The sequence below is a fragment of the Argiope bruennichi genome, chromosome X1 (genome assembly GCF_947563725.1).
Source record: "Argiope bruennichi chromosome X1, qqArgBrue1.1, whole genome shotgun sequence".
In the NCBI taxonomy this organism is placed as follows: Eukaryota; Metazoa; Arthropoda; class Arachnida; order Araneae; family Araneidae; genus Argiope; species Argiope bruennichi.
The window spans coordinates 61,734,318-61,755,500 of NC_079162.1; the positions used below are offsets into that span (position 1 = coordinate 61,734,318).

General features: G+C 27.9%; 1 protein-coding gene across 3 annotated transcripts in view; it reads right to left on the reverse strand.

The window, feature by feature from the left end:
- The window catches only part of LOC129959549 (fibroblast growth factor receptor-like 1), a 228,584-nt gene that overhangs the window by 50,044 nt on the left and 157,357 nt on the right, over positions 1 to 21,183 (reverse strand). For all 3 annotated transcript variants that reach the window (XM_056072444.1, XM_056072445.1, XM_056072443.1), the window contains exons 5-6: positions 13,128 to 13,397; positions 3,135 to 3,253 (exon numbers count right to left, since the gene is read on the reverse strand). In XM_056072444.1, coding sequence (XP_055928419.1) covers positions 3,135 to 3,253; positions 13,128 to 13,397 — 389 coding nt within the window. The remainder of the gene's footprint in view (positions 1 to 3,134; positions 3,254 to 13,127; positions 13,398 to 21,183) is intronic.

Consider the following 21,183-nt stretch of genomic DNA (forward strand, 5'->3'; position numbering starts at 1 on the left):
TCAAGACCGAAAGCCGCTCTCTTCCGTCGGACTATTAGAATGAAATTATTTCTATTAAAATTGGTTACTAACCCCGATTGTAGTTGTTCAAGTGTCTGCGAATCTGATTTTCACAAATATAAACTTAAAATCGTATTTGCTAACGTTAAGAGTAACACATGCTCATTTTGAAGAGGCTGTTACATTTTATATCCTCATTTGGGATAGGATGTTTTACTAATAAGGATTTAATTCCTCTTTGTTTCATTTGTACAGTAATGGCTACAAGACCAGTTCCTTTCCGAGGGGAAGATCAGAATATAAGCTTAAGAAAGCTCAATCGATGATTTTTCCGATGACGGTAAAAAATATTAAATGATTTATGGTAAAATAGATGATTAAAAACTTAGAAGATATATAGTTTGCACGAAGCAAGATAAAAAATGAGACACTTTCTATGAATATAACTGTGTAATGTCTGTTTCTACACCGATATGAGTTTTGAGATACTTCATGCGACTTTGAAACATTTATTATTACAATTTTTATGAAGTATTTTAAAATATTAATTACCATTATTTTTTTTTATATTTTGCATCAGTAATCTGGTTTTAACTACTATCGATCGTAATAAAGTACGTAATATTTTTCCATTATTTTAATATTAAATATCAGACTTTTTAATTAATTTTTCAAATCATGATTGAAAATATGATATATGTTATCATATATTTAAAAATTCTTTCCTTTTTATGCAAAAGGTACTTTTCACGCATTATTAATTACGTAAATTTTTACTTATATATAGAAATTTCTAATAATTTAAATTCCAAAATTCATGAAATATAGAAATGTACCTATCAAAACTAGTAACTAGATGTTCGCACACTGAAATAACTCACTCCCTCTCCCCAAAGACGCACATAACTTGTTACTGCCCTTCTATCGAAGATACTTTCATGAGTTAATGGAAGAAGCACTCTTCAGCCCCAGAAAAAAGAAAAAAAGGAAAAAAAAACAATGATAAACAGAAAAAACATCGGTATATTATTTCCCCCAAAGAAATGAATGGGAATTTTCCGCAAGTGCAAATGGCAATTCCACCAGTCCCGATATCACATATTGAAGTAATATACATATATTTTTAACAAAAAAAAAAAATGGACAGCAAAAAAGGCTGATGCGAAACATTAATGTCTCATAAATAACAAATACGATTAAATATCAGATACTGATTTCTAAAACTGACTGAGCATAAAAACAAGAACTCGCTTTCTATTCAACACAAACACAATATATTATGTATATCAGCAGAATGAGGACATTAAAATAATGTCTTTCTCGTGATGTGCTAAAAGTATACTTTATATTAATTTCTTTACAAAAATTGTAAAGTATGTAAAAAAATCAATAAATTAGTTTTTTTTAATTAAAAGTCATATTTATTTCATTAAATTTTATTTTCATAGTGAGATGCAAGATTGTTAATAAATGTAAAGATATATTCAATAGTTAGTTTTTGCTACGTCTATGACTTCTTCAGCAAGTTATTAAAAGATATAGTGTCTTATAAGAAATAAACGTAAATCAAATATCTTTCATGTTTAATGTTGAAATTCGATCTACTCATTCATCAAGAATGAATGAATAATAATAAATTTAGAAACTAAAGGTCGAATAGGATTCGAAATTTTTCAGGCCAGCCCTTCTGATTAATCTTTAAAACGTTAAAGGGTAGAATATTAATGAACCGGATTTTTACTGCACTAGATTTTTGGTTCATATACTACGTATACCTTATCATTTTCTAAGATAACTTTACTGCGCACCACTTTCATTTACTGTACTCAGTTTACTGTATTGTTTATTTAAAAATTTAATTTAAGAGCATAGCTTTTTTATGGATTTTTAGAAACTCTTTCTAAAAGAGGCACATTGTTACAATACAAATAATCAATAAAAATCATTGCGAGATAATGCTGGATCGATATTTCTTGCATCCCATGACATGTATCGGTTGGAAAAATTACTAAATTTCTGTGTTTTCCTGAAAATTCGTTACAATCCAAAATAGCAATTTAGCAACCTCAATCTATTTAATATTATGTGCCTGGAATTAAATATTTCCCCCAGTTTTTAAGCATTTTGCAAAGGAGTGTGAAAAAAATTACCATGTTGCACAGGATCCTGCTAAGCAGCTTTAATATGTTAAGTTGAATTTTTGGAACATAACTATTTTTATCTAACTTTAGGAAAGCATCTTTAAGCAATGCAAAATTCGGATGCCTTTTTCTCCTGCAAAGTTCTGAACCCAGATATTTTATATTCACCTTAATAAAAAAAAACCATTTTTACAAGCAATTTTTAAGGAATAAATATGACAAATTTGAATAAGAAAATGTTTCATTTCGGATCACTTTCAAAAGTATTAGTTTCAGTATTTTGCATGCAAAGTAAATAAATAAGTAATTTTAAACAAAAGATGTTTTTAATAGATTACAAAACTCTTTAAACTTATTATAAATACTTAAATACAAAGTTTTTCCACAGCAAAAATTCGGACCGCAATGTTCTCTGTAAACAAATTTGAAGATTTAAAAGAAAATATTATGATTAATATTCTGAAATTTAAAGGATATTTTATTTTAATTTGGTAATATCGATAACATAGCTTTCAGAATAAAATGAATACACAAAATTAGATTACCCAGAAAAAGTTACAAAAAAAAAAAAAAAAAAAAAACTCGGGGCCACAAAAAGTGTGGGGCTTCTAGATAGTTACTTACTTTGCCTATTTGATATCCGGCCTTGTTCGAAATCTGTAATCTATACAAGAATAATTTAAGATAAATCATACTTACTGTTTCGACTTATGTTTCTGAATTTTAGATCTGAATACAAATAATAGTATCCCCAAAAAGAAAAGAAAAGAAAAAACAAATGTTTATTAATAATGTGCGACCTATGCAAAAAAAGTGTATTAAAGTCATTTTTAAACAATCAATCATATTTAAACTACTAGAATGGCATTAATTATTAATTTATTCGCAGATTAAAATCTTTTTTAACACAGTACTCTTAATTAAATTTAAGGAGCATGCGTTAAGTAGGGAATATATTAGTTCATAAATACAAAGACAGATGGCGTCACATACCTCAATATGGGGAAGAGATGCGCTTTCTACTCCACATTCCATAACCGCCCGCTGACCTTCTTGAACAGTTGTGTTGTAGCCTGTAATAAGGGGTTTACCCCTGACTTTGCGACCGGGCTCTGAAATTAGAATACATTTCATTGCTATTAAGAATTTATATATTTTGCAAAATAAAACTCTGAGCATTATAAAGAATAATTAACCACTGATAAAAAAATATTTATAAATTAAATTCATTTGGTCAATGAAAATACTGAATTTTTAACTGAATAAATTTGTTGATAATTTATTTTTATTTATTATTTTTATAATTTTGTAAAAATATATAAGTTTATTTATTTACTTTATGTATAGACTTAAGTTCTTGACGGTTAACCATAATTATTCTCAACTCAGACAGATTTATTGATAGTGAGGGGGAATGAAAACAGGTAAAACTCATTGACGGTCAAAACGACAAAATTACTTACTACAACTGTAAAAAAAAATAAAAAAAAATTGGGAAATCGCTTTCTTATTTCACTTCAAAAAAAATAACCCAATAGTAAAGCATATCACCTTCCACTCATTTAAAAATGAATCGAATTGAAAGCAAACATAGTGATTTCTGTCATCTGATTGTCATTCATAGCTACAAGGTCAGTCTTTAATAACCCTTCTTGGAATTCTAATCGGCATTTTAACTAAAGAAATGAGGTCAAAATTCCAATTAAAAGATTGCATTTCAAACGTGAAAAAAATGCACGTCCTTTAATAAAAATTCTAGTTAATGTGGTTAAAATTATTTTTGAAAAGTAGATAACAGTGCGAAAACACGAATGTAAAATGACGACATTAGTACAGAAACATCTTTTGCATTTCCAACAGAAAAATAAAAGGCAGAAAACTGAAAGAAAACAATCACACAAATAAATGTTTCTCGTATAAAATAATAAAAAAAAAATATATATAACAAACGAACGGATTCTCTTCAGAACGTATTGATATTCTACATTTTTTAAAATAAACGTAGAATTTCAGAGCAGAGACGCACTTGAATTTCTTTACATTAGAAAGTAATGAGTACCAAAATGTATTCGAATCATCCGTTCTACAATTAGATTAAAGGGATCAATATGTCACTAGTCTCGACTTTAATAAGCTCAATCTGACAAGCCGCATTTTTCTGGAATTCTTGTAAAGAAAAATGATTGCCTTATTTGTGAGGGTTCTTTTATTTTGAAAAGTTGCCCCCATTAATTTCACTTTAAAGCGCATGAATACTTCGCTTTGACAATCACATCGTCTTACTTTAATACGAAAAGAAAATTTTAAACTTGCCAAGAAAATAAATTCATAGAAGGATGTTTTTAGCAAATGAAATATCTTTCTGGAAAATTTAAAGGAAATAAAAATACGCGTCGTGCACTTTTTTTTTTATGTACCATTTTAATAGTATTAACTTAAAACTCTTATTTCTTTAAATGTATTTTCATTCCTTAAAAAAAATTTATAATTTCGTTTTTGTCAGAACAATTTACTTCAACATCAACATTAGGAAATAGATAAAATGAATGGAGCCTTAGATGACGACAACGAAAAGAAAAAAAAAATTTTAATGTTAAATTTGCCGAGAGAATTGTGTTTATAGGTGTATATTTTCACGAAAATTTAAAAAGAATAAAACAATGAAAAGTTCAAATTGTTAAAGCAAACTTTACAAATAATATAATAATTTGCTTATTTTTATTATTGTATTTCGATTTCCTTAAAAAACTGTCTGCCCCAATTCTGATCAAAAACTTTGTCACTACATAAAAAAATGAGAAAATAACTTTATGAAACATTAATTAAAGACAATTAAAAGATAAGGCAAAAATTAATAACTTGCCAAAAAATTTAATTTTAGTTGAATTTATACAGTAAATGAAAAAATATCTAAAATTAATTTTTTAATTTCCAAAATTAAAAAATTATAAATAAATAAATAAAATAGTGAATAATTACATATAAAAGACTAAATTTCCCATTTCTTTTACTGTGTTCCTATTTTCTTAAAACTTTCTGCCCCCACCCCAGAAAACAATTGTGCTACAAAAGTTTGACCCGATATAGAAAAAAACGACAAAATAAGTTAATGAAGCATTAGTTAACGACAACAAAAACACTGGGAGAAAAGTTTAACTTGTCAAAAAAAAAAAAAAAAAAAATCAATCCATAGATGAAAGTATCTAGTAGATGAAAATTATTCTTCAGAACTAAAATAATAAAAGAATATTTCTTTGAATTTCCAAAATAAAAATATATATAAATAAATAAAATAATAAATAATTACATGTGACAAATTAAGTTTATTGTTTTTTTGTTTTTTGTTTTTTTTTCCTGCACTCCGATTTTCCTAAAAATCTTTACACCCCCCCCCTCGAAAAATAACTGCACTACAAAATTTCGCGCAAAATGAAAAAAAATGACAAAATAAGTTAATGAAGCATTAGTTAACGACAGCAAAAACTCTGGGGAAATAATTTAATTTGCCAAAAAAAAAATCAATTCATAGTTGGAAGTATCTAGTAAATAAAAAAAAAAATCTTGATAGCTAAAATAATAAAAAGTATACATTTTTTTTTCATTTTTAAACCAAATTTTACAAATATTATTCCTACATTTCCCAGTTCTTTAAAAAAATTCGTTCCTTTATTCCATCAAAAAATTCTACTGTGACATCAAATTGGGAAATAAGTACGAAATTGAAATATTAGTTAACAATTTAAATAGCATCCCATGCTTAGGATTTTTCTATAAAAAAAAATCTTCGTACATGGAAAGGGTCGTGTTTCCATCAAAAACTGATTCGTATAAAAAAAGTTTAAGAAGTTCTGTTCTTGTTAATATTAAACACTTTATATACGCAAACATTCTCCGCCTCGATGATTTATTTATTCTAAATCATTGATGTTCACCGACCGGCTCTTATCAGTAAAGCAATTTACTAACTTGGTGTTTTGCTTAGCAACAAGCTCCGGGCTGCAAAACAAAAGCATAATTTTCCACGTTGTCTAGAAATAAGCTTTATATCGAAAGATGGAATGAGAATATTATGTATTAGGAAAACCGCGAACAGTGAAAGTTATTTCCGCAGTCGTCGATGAAATCATAGGCAGAGATTAAAAGAAAGAAGGGAAATAAACAAGAGCTTAAGAGAAATCAGAAGCGTCGCAATCAATATAATTGATGATGGAAGAGCAGATAAGAGATCTTTCACACGTACCAGAACTGACACTAGCAAAAAGAACTTGCATTCCGGCGGGAAAGAAAGGAATGCAGAGAGAGAAAAAAAACGGTATCTAATGAAAAATAGAATAGTTTAGTAATGATCTTTAACATAGAACAGCGTTTGATATAAGATGGTTAAGTATAAAAGCAAATGCAATTTTCTGTAATAAAATATACATATGCAATAAAAATTCCGAAACAATATTTTGAAATATAGAAACAATATTTTCTGTATATAGAAATATATAGAAAAAAGATACAAAAAGCACATATTGCAATGATGATTTGACAGAAATTATGTTTTATACTGTATTTATTCCGCAAAATTATGCTGAAGTTTTCTACAGACGTAGTTACGTTATAAAGGCCTAATTCCAATATAATAGTTTGAGATTCAACTTATTTCATAAAACTTGACATACTGAAAGTACAGATTCAGATATGATATTTGGACATAGATTATGATTTACACAGGGTGGGTAACTGACATACTGAAAGTACAGATTCAGATATGATATTTGGGCATAGATTATGATTTACACAGGGTGGGTAACTGACATACTGAAAGTACAGATTCAGATATGATATTTGGACATAGATTATGATTTATACAGGGTGGGTAACTGACATACTGAAAGTACAGATTCAGATATGATATTTGGACATAGATTATGATTTACACAGGGTGGGTAACTGACATACTGAAAGTACAGATTCAGATATGATATTTGGACATAGATTATGATTTACACAGGGTGGGTAACTGACATACTGAAAGTACAGATTCAGATATGATATTTGGACATAGATTATGATTTATACAGGGTGGGTAACTGACATACTGAAAGTACAGATTCAGATATGATATTTGGACATAGATTATGATTTACACAGGGTGGGTAACTGACATACTGAAAGTACAGATTCAGATATGATATTTGGACATAGATTATGATTTACACAGGGTGGGTAACTGCACAATCTACAAAAAACAGGGATGCTACTTTCTAAAATACGACATAATTATGCAATAAATAAAGATCCAACTTTAAAAATAAGTATTTTGAGATGTTGCTTCTATCATAATACATTATAGAAAAACTTCTAACGCTTTCTAATTCAAAAATCAATTATTGCATTATATTAGTCTATCATGCAGCAAATTGCAGTTGAGTTCATTTCTGACGACCAATCACATTCACTTGCTACATTTTTCAATAGCGAATCGGATATTCATAAAATGGTTATTGGTTCCTAATAACGCGAATGCGTCCAATTACGAATTCTAGAGATTTTAATCTTGCAGTATACGTGATTTTTTACTTTTCAGCACAAGCATAATAAATTCGAGAAAAATCACTTTAAAATATCAGTTAATTTATAACTGAAATGAAATAAATTTATCTTATACTGCAGCTTTAATAAATGCAACAAAAAATAGCAATTTTATAAAATAAAAACTAAAGGAAATGATTAATGATTATAAAAAAGAAATTCCTGCCAGACTGTGAAAATACGCAAGCATGCAACTAAAATAAAATTAAAAATTCTGTGTTAATCATTATTGTAAGCTTATTATTCATATTCAAAAGTAATAATATTGTGTGTGTGTTTTTACTGCTAAAATCATTATGATGTTAAATTTTCAAATGTAATATTTCTAAATATGAATAATTTAACAGAGAAAACATTAAACGAAATTGTTAAAAATGCAATAACCTTTTTTTTTATTATTATTTGCCAGGGGGAAGAATGTGAAAAACATATCCCTAAAGTTCTACTGCTGACATGCTTGTGTAAACTAAAAAAATATGTATCTAATAACTCAGATAAAGAACAAATAGAAAGAGAAACCCTATGGCAATGGCTGTAAGAAATAAGTCATAAGTTCTGAAAGAAGGGAAATTAAAAATTAATCTTTTTTTATTAAAGACTTAAAACTCTATTAAATGGATAAATTATGTTCTATAAAGATCAAAAAATATTCTAGAAACTTAAACACTTTTTTTTATTTTTACATGCAGGATCACGTTTAATTGCTTTTAATACATTTGATACAATTTATGAAACCCATTATTTATTCTACTTCAGAAATATTAAAGAAACCTTTTTTTTTAATTTTGTGGAAAACAATAAAACAAATGCTATAATTACCATCTAAGCATTAAGGAAATGCCACGTCATTACCATACTGGAAATTCACACTTTTTTTATATTTCTTAATTTAGTCTTTTTTAGTAGCAGTTAATTTATTTGATCATTATAAATCTGTTTTTTTAGGAAAACCTTTTTTTTTTTTTTTTGCTCGACATAAATCATTTTAAATGCCTACGGCAACAGACAGAGAATAATTTAGTAACTCATCTGAATAATTGAATATTTGAAAAAAAAATAGGAGGTATTCCAGTTGTAATTAAAATTTGCCTTTAAAATAGAATTTAATCCATTATTTTTTCCTCAAAAGGTTTTAAAAATTATTAAACGCTTTTGTCCATAAAAGTGAGTTCTACAACTATTCCCTGTTAATAAAGTTATTAGATGTTTTATCAAAAATAGCTTTTTAACCAAAAAAAAAAAAAAAACCGAGATTTTTAGTTTTCACCAAAGGGACAACAGACTTCATCAACTTTTTTTTTAACGTTTTAATTTTTTGAAACAGTTACTCTACTCTGGAATATAGTAGCTTTGTTTAGTTTAGTTATATAAGCGTCCCGTTTCAAGGCAAAACTAGGGCTATTTTGAGACGGAACTTGTAGTTCTGAACCGCTTTAGATGATGAGGACGACCCTGATCTGGCACCCCCTCTCCAAACTTCCACACTACACCAGCGGGAAGACGTTTGGCCAAGACGGATTTAGAGTGCACCAAATCCGCTTACATGGCGATTCTTTGTTCGAATCGGGTCTCGAGCCTGAAACCCTCCCGTTCCAAAGCCAAGACCTTACCATGGGTAAGCCACCGCGGCCTCTGGAATATAGTAGCCTTCCATACCTTAAAATTCGTTCACATTTTGTACATTTTTTTAAATATGTATTTAACTTAAATTATTTTTTAAATGTTCCATGAATTTTAATTCTTTTTCTCAAAATTCTTCTGTACTATCATTTAAGCATATATTTGTTAACAAATCTGGGTACATTTGAACAATTTCTCTGGTTGGTTTTTAGGCGATACTTTTAGGCATGTGAACTTAATTTTGTTGACAATGTTTTTTTTTAAAGTTAAAACAGACTTTTAACTATCTAAATAAAGTTACAATTTAAAATTGTTACTTAAGACTTTTTTCGGTGCATAACAGAAAACCTTAGAGTAAATTTTGCGCTATTTCTTCGAAAGTTACATCTCGTGGAGCATTTCGAAATATAAGAATTGATGTGTGTGCATGCAATAATATATTTAAATTTAATTTAAATATTAATTGATTTCCTAATTTTTATTTTAAATCAGTCCATGTTAACTAGAGTCGAAAATGCTCTCTTATTTCCTGATCCAATTCCCACTTTTTATTTAATTATATCTAACACTCGCTCTAGAAAGCTGATGACTATTTCATTTTCTTACTCTCCGAGCGAAGGGATAAAAATTCCAATCAATCATACATAATCTTTCAAAGATACCTAAGATTCTTTTTCCTAGGTCTACATGTGGCTAAGAAATTTGTATTAGTTTTTCTTAATAAAATCGCTGAATGAAAAAATTTCTGACACTATACTCTTATATATAGATGTAAACAGACGTCTTTTTAGCATCGCTTCTCCTTGTTCAAACTATGACACCGTGTAAAATAAATTGAAGATCATTCCAAAAAATGGTGTTGATACACCATTGTTGATGATGTGAAAATCGAAGGGTTCTAATGGTATAAAAAACTTCGTCTATATGTGAAAAAAATTTTGATACTATATTTGTTGTATACGTAAAACAGCAAGTGCTTGTTTTAGCTTTCTACTTTATAAATAATTTTTTAAGTGTCCTTTTTTTGACACCCTGTATTTATTACAAGGTGAGCCCAGATGAAGTGGACATATCAAAAGAATATTTTAATTACAGTTCATGTGTAACATAGCACATGCATAAAATTACCACTGACAATGATACATTGATCTAAAAGAATTGAATGTGAATGAATTTTTGAAATTTTTGAGAAATTTTTGAGTTGCTGATGGATCCAATTCCCCACACTTCTTAGTCACATAGACATAGTAGGGACCTTTTAAGGTGGAAAAAATATGGAAATCGCATTGGAAGGTATATGAGATGTATGGAGAATGTCAGAGGATTTCTCATCGAATTTTTGTGTGGAAATCTTCTTATCCTCATGTGATCTACATTCCTCTGCAGCATCAGGAACTGTACTTTCAACAACGTACACTTATTTTACACTTATTTCTGATGGCCTGTTTATGCCGTTATCCCATCATGTTCCGATTTACCCATTAATTTTTTCTTCCCGTTTCAACCAGTTGATGAGTAACCAAAAAAAGTAACTGAGCATTACTTTTCTTGCTTTCTCACCAACGGTATCTTTTTTTTCGGGGAGGGGGGGGGGGGGTAGGATGATGGGATGCAGCTCTTTCATCATCCATTAATAAAGAACATTAACACATTAGAATTAGATACAAAGCTGCTACAGCAAGACTTCTTTTCTTTTGGGCATATACACTAATGTTCTGGTTTCGAAGTTATAGAAGGAATATCAGAAATATATATTAACTGACAATAGTCTGATAAACAGATAAAGGTGACAAACAACCCAACTTTCTTCATTCCTACAATACGTAAGTTCACTGCAGTTCAACGTAAAGACGTTTGAACTACAGTCTCCCAAAAATGTACACAATTTTAGAACTATTTTTAGTTTCAAAGAAATTCTGTCATAATTGTTTTTAAATAATTTTAAATTATAATCTTATTTACATCATTAAGGAAATATTAAACGATTCTCCAAAAATAATCCATACAATCATTTCCACAGTCATGTTCATCTCCAAAGTAAATTTTCTAATTAACTTAAAACCACGATTTCTTAAATAATTAATTTTCGATTAAAAGAACGCTCACTGTGTGAATTTGTAAAGCACAGTCAGTAAAAACTTCTCTACTTCCAAAATTCAATAATAGAAGAATATTCACAAACGTTCAAGCATGTCTTGCAGATTAAAAAATAAAGCAAAAAAATGATAAACTGTAGTAAATTTTTTAGTAATTGCCTTCTTAATTGGATTGCATTAATTAAGAAGCAAATTTACGCTGAAAGCTTTTCAGATTTCTTTTCCACTGCTAACAAAGTACATACAATTCCATCATTAATCAACACAATTTTGCCACTTTTACTTACTCTCTAAAATATCTCCATTAATTTTCGTTTACTTCTGATAAATTCAATCGCCCTCCATAATGAAAATTTAATTTTCACCATTAATTTTTACAGTCTACAGTCGTTACTTTGAAACCATTCTATCGAAGAGTTTTTCTCAAAATTGTTCATAAAAAGCTTTTCGAACTTTTAGCAAAAGAGTTCGAATCTTATAAAATATTTCGGCAATTGAAATTCTGGAACATACCGCTCATAGGTATACCTTTTGAAAAGGATAATAGACATTTCAAATCCTTTTTCGATTTGAAAAATTTAAAAATACATTAAAAATCAAATTCTCGTTTTTATTTAATTAAAATTTGATATTTGTATGAATTACTCATCAACTTCGAGTTACTTTCTAAGAAATAGCCACCGTTAAGCTACCTCATATGATACCACTTTCAGCAATATATAAACTATAATTATTTACAATCTTTATTTTTTTTCAAATTTGAATCCGATTTAAATACCACTCATTTTTAATCTAATTAACAGTGCAAGCAATGCACAAAAAGATCTCAAAGACATTATTTATTTATTCACTTTTTTTTATTAAATGGGTGAGGCCTCTCCATGTTTATGGTTCACAAAATCCAAAAACGAAGCTGTCTCATTATACATCTATTTTCTCAGAAACAACTTATAAATAAACAAAAGAAGATTAAAAATAAGGGAGGAAATTCTTATCTTGTAATTAATTAGGATGAGAAAAATGGAATGCTAATTGGGATTAGATACTGAATTTATCTTTCAATAAATACAATTCAAAACATTAGATATGAACGGATCGGGAATTAAGCATTGAATTATTGCGTTTAGATTATAAACAATTTATAACTTAAAGGCGAGATAAGAAATGTGCATTCAAGTTTTAATTTGTTGTTCAAACGACATCAAAAATTTTAATTAGATACAAAATAAACCCACGACTCAACTCAGCTGTCAAGGTTTTTAGAAAAAAAATAACATTCTCTTCCAATGAAAGACAAAACTGGAAATCAAACGCCAAGAAATAAAATGCTAAAATAAGCAAAACGTTTCGGCAGATGTTTTGATTCAAATTCATTTCACAATGACAGGAAAAAAGAAACATTGATTTAAATAATTGCTGTTAGCAAAAGATTCATGATCGCGGGAACAGAAAAAAGAAACATTGATTCCACGTTATTCAAATATTAAATAATTGTGGTTAGAAGGGGTTCATTACCATAGTGACAGAATAAGTAAATATTGATTTAGTATAATCCAAAGATCAAATAAATGTGGCCACAATCACAAGAACAGTAAAAAAGAAACTAAGATTCAGTGTAATACAAACATCAAATAACTGCGGTTGGCGGAAAGGTCAATGCATATATATTGCAGGATAATTTTATACTCACCATCCACTTCTAAAACGAAGGAATGGCTGGCCTTTCCCAGTTGGTTTGAAGCGACGCAGGTATAGTTTCCAGCGTCTGTCAAAATAGTCTTGGTAAACTTAAGAGCCCATCGTCCAAGACGAAATTGGTTGGAAATCGGAGTTCCGTCCTTGTACCACATTATTTCCGGCTTGGGGTATCCCGTTGCAACGCACTGCAGCATAAAAGTCGCCCCCAAAGGCTTGAAAATGGGAGATTTTCCTTCTGTTACGTACAGAATCTGGGGCTTCGCTGAAATTTGAGTAAAAAAAAAAAATTTAAAAAAATACTTTTATATGTAAAATAAAAAGCATATTTTTTATTTTAATTATTCATAAATTCTTAAATTATAATTCATTTTTTATAGATACTATGGAATTCTGAAATAAATTTTCTCTCAAATTCATTTCCAGATAGCTGCACCTGTATGGAAAGAAATTTTAATTAAATTAATTGATTAACGTATTTGGCTCTATAGCGTATTAAGTTTTCTGAAAAAATCAAATAAGTGTATAACTGTCGAGGATGCACGAATGAAGAGAATTTAGAAATTCTCTAATATCAGAAAATGAATGAAAGTTTGATTACAGAATTCTATCTTTGCAAGTATGAAACAAGCTACATTAAATAAAAGTGTTTAATAAGAATACATTTTCTAAAATATAACATGAAATGAACTGTTAGCGACTATGCAGTGAATAATTGTGGTTCAATATATCTCTAAAGAATTTTAGATATGCATATATTTCCAGTTAGGGAAATCGTCTAAATGAAGGAAAGAAATGAAGCATATTTTACGTTGTTTGAGTCAATAAACATACAGCTAAAAAATTCCAATGATCAAATTTTTATAAATTGTCCTAGTCCATTTAGACAAATTTTGAAAAAAATATGCATGACACACTAACATTTTACGCAAAGTTATATTCTTCTGCGACTGACCAAGTTATGAAGATACACCGAATATTACTATTTATATTAATGGCTGCATTGAGAAATATTGGTTAGTCAAATCTTCATGCTTCCTCGAAGTAATTACTAATTAGCTTAAATTGATGAAACTCTATGCTTCACAGCATGATCACATTTGTTTTCAGTAGAATGGAGCTGTTATTGCTCAAAATGTTTATGTGTAAAGCATATCTTACAATATCGGACTAATAAGACCGGGGATCTGTATAAATGTTTAAACTTCCGGATTTATTTCAGCGTCATCTTCATTGACTAAAACAACATAATTCCTTCAGTCACTTTGAGCATTTTTCCAACTGGAAGTATATGCAACTGGTTTCGAAATTAGCTTTCTGCGTATTGTTAGAGTGGGCACACTATATAGCATCCTTGATTTGATTTTCATTTGTAAGTTCGATTTATATGAGAAACAACAAAAAAATTGAAGTATCAAACGGCAATTTTAAACATTTTTATAACTTTATACAGAACACATTTTCTTTATAATATTTTGGCAGTAATTTGTGCATTTTTCAGAATGAGTGCACATCAGATGAGAGTTGAATCAAAGCAATTTAAGCTCACGAAATCTTTAACATGATATTTATGTAGCGTATTTTGTCAATATTATCAAGAAAACACTATTAAGAAAATAATTTGTATTTCTAACGTTTTATAACTATTCTCCAACCAAATTAATTTTTATTTGTCCATTTAAAATAATTCAAAGCCACCTCATTTTCTTAAGAATATGCATACTTGAAATTGGTCATAAATATTCAAATGAAAATGTGTTCACCAATAGGAAAACAAAAATTGGCCTTAAATGAGAAAAATTCTTGATATATCATGATAATCGAACACGTCACAAATCAATTTGATAAATAAAACTTGCAGATCAAAATTTGATGATCTTTTTAACGCCATTTCTACTGAACAACATTAAACAATTTTCAGATAAAATACACAAATTAAATGTCCATTTCTCAGACCAATACAAAATAAATAGTCGAACTAATTAAAAGTTTTTTAAAAGGCGCACTTTAATTGATGTACTAATAAGCTGATTTTTATTTAAATTATTTATTTATTTTATAATTGGATTTTATTATTAATGCATGATATTATGAAATCTTTCAATAAATCAATTCCTTTTTAAAATACTTTTCCTTGTAATGTCACACACATGGCAACAAAATTTAATTAAATATATTGATTACTTGATAATTTTGTTCTGAAAACATCAAACTAATATATTTCCATCGAGAATACATAAGAGTACAAAAATTCGAAACTTCAGCACATTAAGAATCTGGAGGAAGAGGGGAATCGAATACAAAATTCTAACATTTCAAGCATGAAGAAAGTAAAGTGAAACAAAAGTGCATTTTTATTTGTGAATGCAGTGATGTTAAATAAATATTTTTGATTTAACAATAAAAATAAATGCAACATTTAAATGCTTAAATCAGAACACAAATAAAAATTAAAATATTTATTTTCTGTTAAATCCAAATAATCCTATTTATTTTATTTTTCCTTAAATCATAATGCATTTGACGATGCTCCTTCCTTAAAGAAAACAATTTTAACAATACAAAACAAAAATCCATTTTATTGGTAGTTTTTCCGAAATGAATAGAGTTCTTAAATATTGTCAAATTGCAATTTTTTTATTCATTATTCCCACCTTAATATTTTCTCGTTCTGAAATAAAGTGCTCATCAATTTATTGATTCACTTCCTTAAATGCTCAAACATGTTAATTCATTTAAGATTTTTATAATTTATTAAAATTCAATGGTTACTTATTTCTTTTGATATTATTCAATCTGTTCTTAAATAGAAATGTAACGAACAAATAAAACTCCATTTGACAATGAATTGCTTAAAAAACCGAGAAATAAAACATTCAACATAACTCTTTTTAAATCTATAATAAATTTTCACAATCGATTAAGTTCTTTAAAAAGTGCATTGAAAGGCGACATAAAAGAAAATGTGTACCTTTCTAAGAAAATTCTACCGCTGCCGAAGAATATATACAGAAACTTCTTTATAAAATTTGAATAGAGTCGGAAAAGACGACCCATGCGCTTATAATAGCGCTTTCTTCCGGGACATTTTTCAACAAAATGGAAAAATCATTTTTGAACGTATTTTTAAAGCGCATAAACTTTTGAAAAAAGATTTTTGAAAAGCAGTGCATGGTTCTCCTCGTCCATTCCCTCTCTCTCTCTCTCTCTCTTTGTTTTCTTTGCATAAAAATAACATTAAGATAACAAGAAGAAGGTGAATATTAGAATAATTGTGAATGGATTTAAATCTGAGAGATATGTGGAAAGGGAAGAGAAAATCTTGACCAAGTTCGTAGACAGGTCACTTAGCTCGATAGGGAAGTATATTTTTATTTCTATTATTAAAGAAAAAATTGGGATTTCAAATTAGGAAAATTTTTGACGTACAAAGACAATCAACGTCCGTATGAAAAGATATTTTTATGGTTACCTCCCTAAAGAAATTGTTTAATATCATTATACAAATTGTGGATTCATTTTAACTTTTAGCTTTTTCCTTTTAAACCTTTGAATACCAATTTTGCTTAACATATATTTTAGCAGTTGTAATGACATATTCGAACCAAAGTATTAACTATTTTACTGATTTTCCTTGCATCATGCATTTATCGAATAATAGTATTCTCACAGTTGAAAGCATAAATTAAGCCATTCAAACTTATTATAATTCAAAACAAAAATTCGGAGAATACACATGTAACTCTAATCTTATATTAACTTTTATTTGAATCAAAACAAATCATTTTTTTCTTTATCATAACATAAAAACTAAAACGCTGAGTGGTTTCAACAATATTTATTAAAATTATTTTTCTCACTCATGAATGGTACAAAACATGTAGCTCAACATATTTATTTAAAAACAAAAGAAACATTTCGAAAACTTTCTCTAGGAACTATTCATTACACAATTCGATAACACAATTCGTTTTTTTTATACTCGCTAGACAAAACTCCATGCGGATTCAAAGTTTTTCGTGTATATGCATCCCTTTAGGGTTGTGTCGTAAGAACCAATGGCAGGTACTATGCTGTAGAACATATTTCATCAGACTACGAAAGTTTTCTTTCAAAATGTCTCGAAGCATAGTTCTTGGACAAATATTTTACGTCGGGAATATTTTTAGAATAATATTCGCTTATGTGGCGGGGAAAAACGTTATGTGCTGACTCCAGACTTCTGAATTATTTTCATGTAGCAGATGTCAGAAATTAAATCAAATATTTAGGAACATATACATGAGTAAAAATAATGGGGATTTTCGAATATTAAAAGTTTCCTTGTGTTTGACTTTCATCTCATTATTCATAATTTAATAACTGACACTTTGAAATCTTAATTGTTAAAAATGAAAAATTATCATTTGAAAATATTAAAGCCATTGATAATACTCATGCATGAGAAACAACTACTTTCTTTTGTTACATATTATCATTTAATCTAACTTGTTTCATGGTCGTTAACATAGACTTTGATAATCGATAGACTTTGCTCAATACATGATGTTCTAGAGTTTTGAAATTTTCTACTCTTGTGTATTTTCATTAAAATATATAGGATTTCGATTTAATTAGGAATTAATTGAGCATATAAGTAGTGATATTTAAAAATGAATTCGAGAAAAATTTGGCCTTAATATTGCATAATATTATAATAATGATTTTCTAATAAAATGCAAAAAAGCAGAAAGCATCTGAAGTTTTAAAATAATTAATTATTTAATATATTAATAAAAATTTGATTTTAAAACATAATAAATTATGATTAGATTAACTAGCTTTGTTGTACATCGATTGAAATTCTAAATAACATTTAAAGTGTATTAACAATTCAAATGACCCATTATATTGAATTATTATATTATAGCTCTCAAAAAATAAAATTTCAAAACGAATATAACTTATATAAAGTCGAATCTTGGCAATCACAAGAGTATTATATAGAATTATATGCTATTTTCCACTCCTGATAGTTTTTTTTAATTCAATTTCAAAGCAATTTTACTGTCTCTAGTTGATTGTTTTGATAGATCCTTGAATCACAAATTTTCGGTGAATGATCAGATTCAGATAGAGATATGTATGAAATAATTTGATTATTGTCACGCAGAATACCAAATCGCAGAACACTAGAAAGTTCACATGGAATTTTAAACTTCTTTATTCAAATGCAAAAATAAATCAAGACTGACAGATGTACGAAACAAAACCCTAAAATAAGAATTTACAAATTAATTATACCGATATCATTTATAGGAAACCATCATTACAGTGGTTTACGAGAAATCATCATTACAGTGGTGTCATCATCATCAAACATTGAACACATTCCCTCACAGCAGTCTCATTTTAATTTCTTCCGATGGCGCATTTTCTGCACATTTATAAATTGCTAGTTAAAGAATTTACACAAATGAAGCTTAATATTTATCTGATATCTCTAAAACTATAACCTACATTAACTAATTTGCTTTCGTCAGCGGGCTTGTCTATGGCAAGTGCCAACAGTAACAAAAACTAATTTGCTAAAAATAATCGTATAATCTATATTCACATTCTTTCATTGAAATGCGATAGTATAAAAATAGAAAATACATTTCAATATAAGGAAAACAAGTAAAAATGTCAATTTTAAAAACAAGTTTATATTATAAACTCGTTCATTAATAATATATATTTCAATTTTCATTCATGTTATGTTGCTTTAAAAGCTCATTAATTTCATTAATACATGTTAGGTTGCTTTAAATTCTCATTCATTTCATTAATTCATGTTAGGTCGCTTTAAATTCTCATTCATTTCATTATGTTAGGTTGCTTTAAATTCTTATTCATTTCATTAATTCATGTTAGGTTGCTTGATATGCATTAGATTGATTTATTTCACTATATAAGAAGCAAAGGGGAAACTTTTATTATGTGATTAAAAAGACTTCTTGATTTTTATCGATTCAGATTTTTAACATAAATGTTTTAACAGACCACAGGAAATCATGTTTACAATAGTAAAATGTTTGCTTTTATTAATTTAAGGAAATGTTCCAAAGTTAAAACTCCAAATACTTTTAAATTTTAAGAAATCTACCACTACTACTAAAAGATATTTTTGGATACAATTTTTTCTGTTCATATTATTAGATAAAAGCAAAGTACAAGAAAGGCGAAAAGACGCAGAAGGCTGGAATCCGGGCTTTGAGTTTTCATTTTGAACATTCTCAATTCTTTATCTTGAATGCGTTACTAAATATATTACTTTTCCCAAATGCTCGCCATTTTTTATGCAAGCCCATTCCAGCAAAAAACTTTTCCAACGGACGTGTGGTTTACTTCAAAGAAAATAAGGTTACAGAAAGTAAAAAATGAAACTACGATGCGCACCTAAAACTTTTAACCCTCAGATGATGGAGCACTCTCGGAAGTAGCATGATTAAGCACCGGAACTTTTTCTAACAGGAAAAGTAATTCCGTATGCATGAGATTTTATAAAATTTATTTTAAAGCTCACAAATAAGAACTAGCCCTAGAGAGCTGAAACTTAAAAAAATAGAGCTTTATTCCTTTTTGGACTCGCGCGTGTGTGCTAAACTAGAATTAGAATAGAATGAATGTATCTCTTTTCGGTGCTTTTAGAAAAAAACGTAATAGGAATGTCAAATCTCAGCGGTATACATTTCATGATATGGAGAAATAAAGGACATATATAAGAAATAAAGCAACTAATGGCAAAAAAATATATAAAAGAATGTATTTAAAAGCCATTATACTTATTCGTGTATATTAGAAGCAGAAAATACCTACTTGTTTTTAAGTAAAATTCTAGAGGTAAAAGAAAATCGTAGGATGAAATATTAATAAAAATACTCTAATTGGAAATTTAATCAAAATTACAACATATTTTATTTGTAATAATGCTTTTGAGTTAATGCTTAATTTTTAATTAATGTTTTATTGTAATATTGCTGGCAGCATCGCATGTTTTTACATTTTTTTTTTCATTTATTTCTGGAATTTTGATTTGACTGTTGTTTTTATCTTTAAAGATTATTTTTTTTTTATTTTCTACATTTTAGTATTAAGTATATTTCATGTTTAATCCTTATAATTATTGCAAAATTTGTAATTGGTTTTTCTCTTATACACAATCAGATGGTACCTTTCTTATTGAATAATAATGAAACAAAATTAAGAGATTAATTTATTTTAGAAGACATCAAAATATTGCATTGTTTTCGGGAACATGAAACTGAATATAATTTAAGAACTCTAACACATTAGAAAGTGAGTGGAAAAAAATTTCAAGTTCTGTCAATAGGAAAATGATACGAAAAAAAAAAAAAAAAAAAAGAGTGGTCTTTTGCAAAAAGAAAGGTAAGGCAAAAATGTAAGGTCTTTTGAAAAAAGGAAGAAAGTTATCATATGTATTTAAAGCAAGTTATTTTTGATTTGCAAATTATAATGCTAATACCATGCTCTTTTATCGGGAAAAAAAGCTTATGTTTTTTGAAAAATGGGAATATTTTCTCAATTTTGCAAGAGTATAAATAGAATTCATAAACAGGGGGAAAATTATTAATTTCTATTAGAATTTATAACCAATCACATAATTTCAAAATATGCAAACCTGCAGTTTTTCAGAGATAATATTTTTCTTTATTATTAATATTATGCTTTACTATTTCCTGATTTTTTTCGTAAAAGAAAATATATCATTGCTTTCAGGTAACTACCACTAAACACCTTTTTAATCAAGATTCGTGTGCATTGGTGGCATAAAAGCTCATTATTGTTTTACTAAATAATGGATATTCTATTAGAACTTTTAGAATAAAAATTATGTTACTCTACGTAATATTATTGAAAATTCCATTATTTTTATTCTATCATAAAGTAAAATTTATTAAAATACCTGAGCATAATTCATCTATTTCTCCAAATTATGAAGTTAACTCATGTTCTCAAGCAAGATTAAAAATTTCATATCTAAAAGAAATTGCCTCTCAAACATTTTC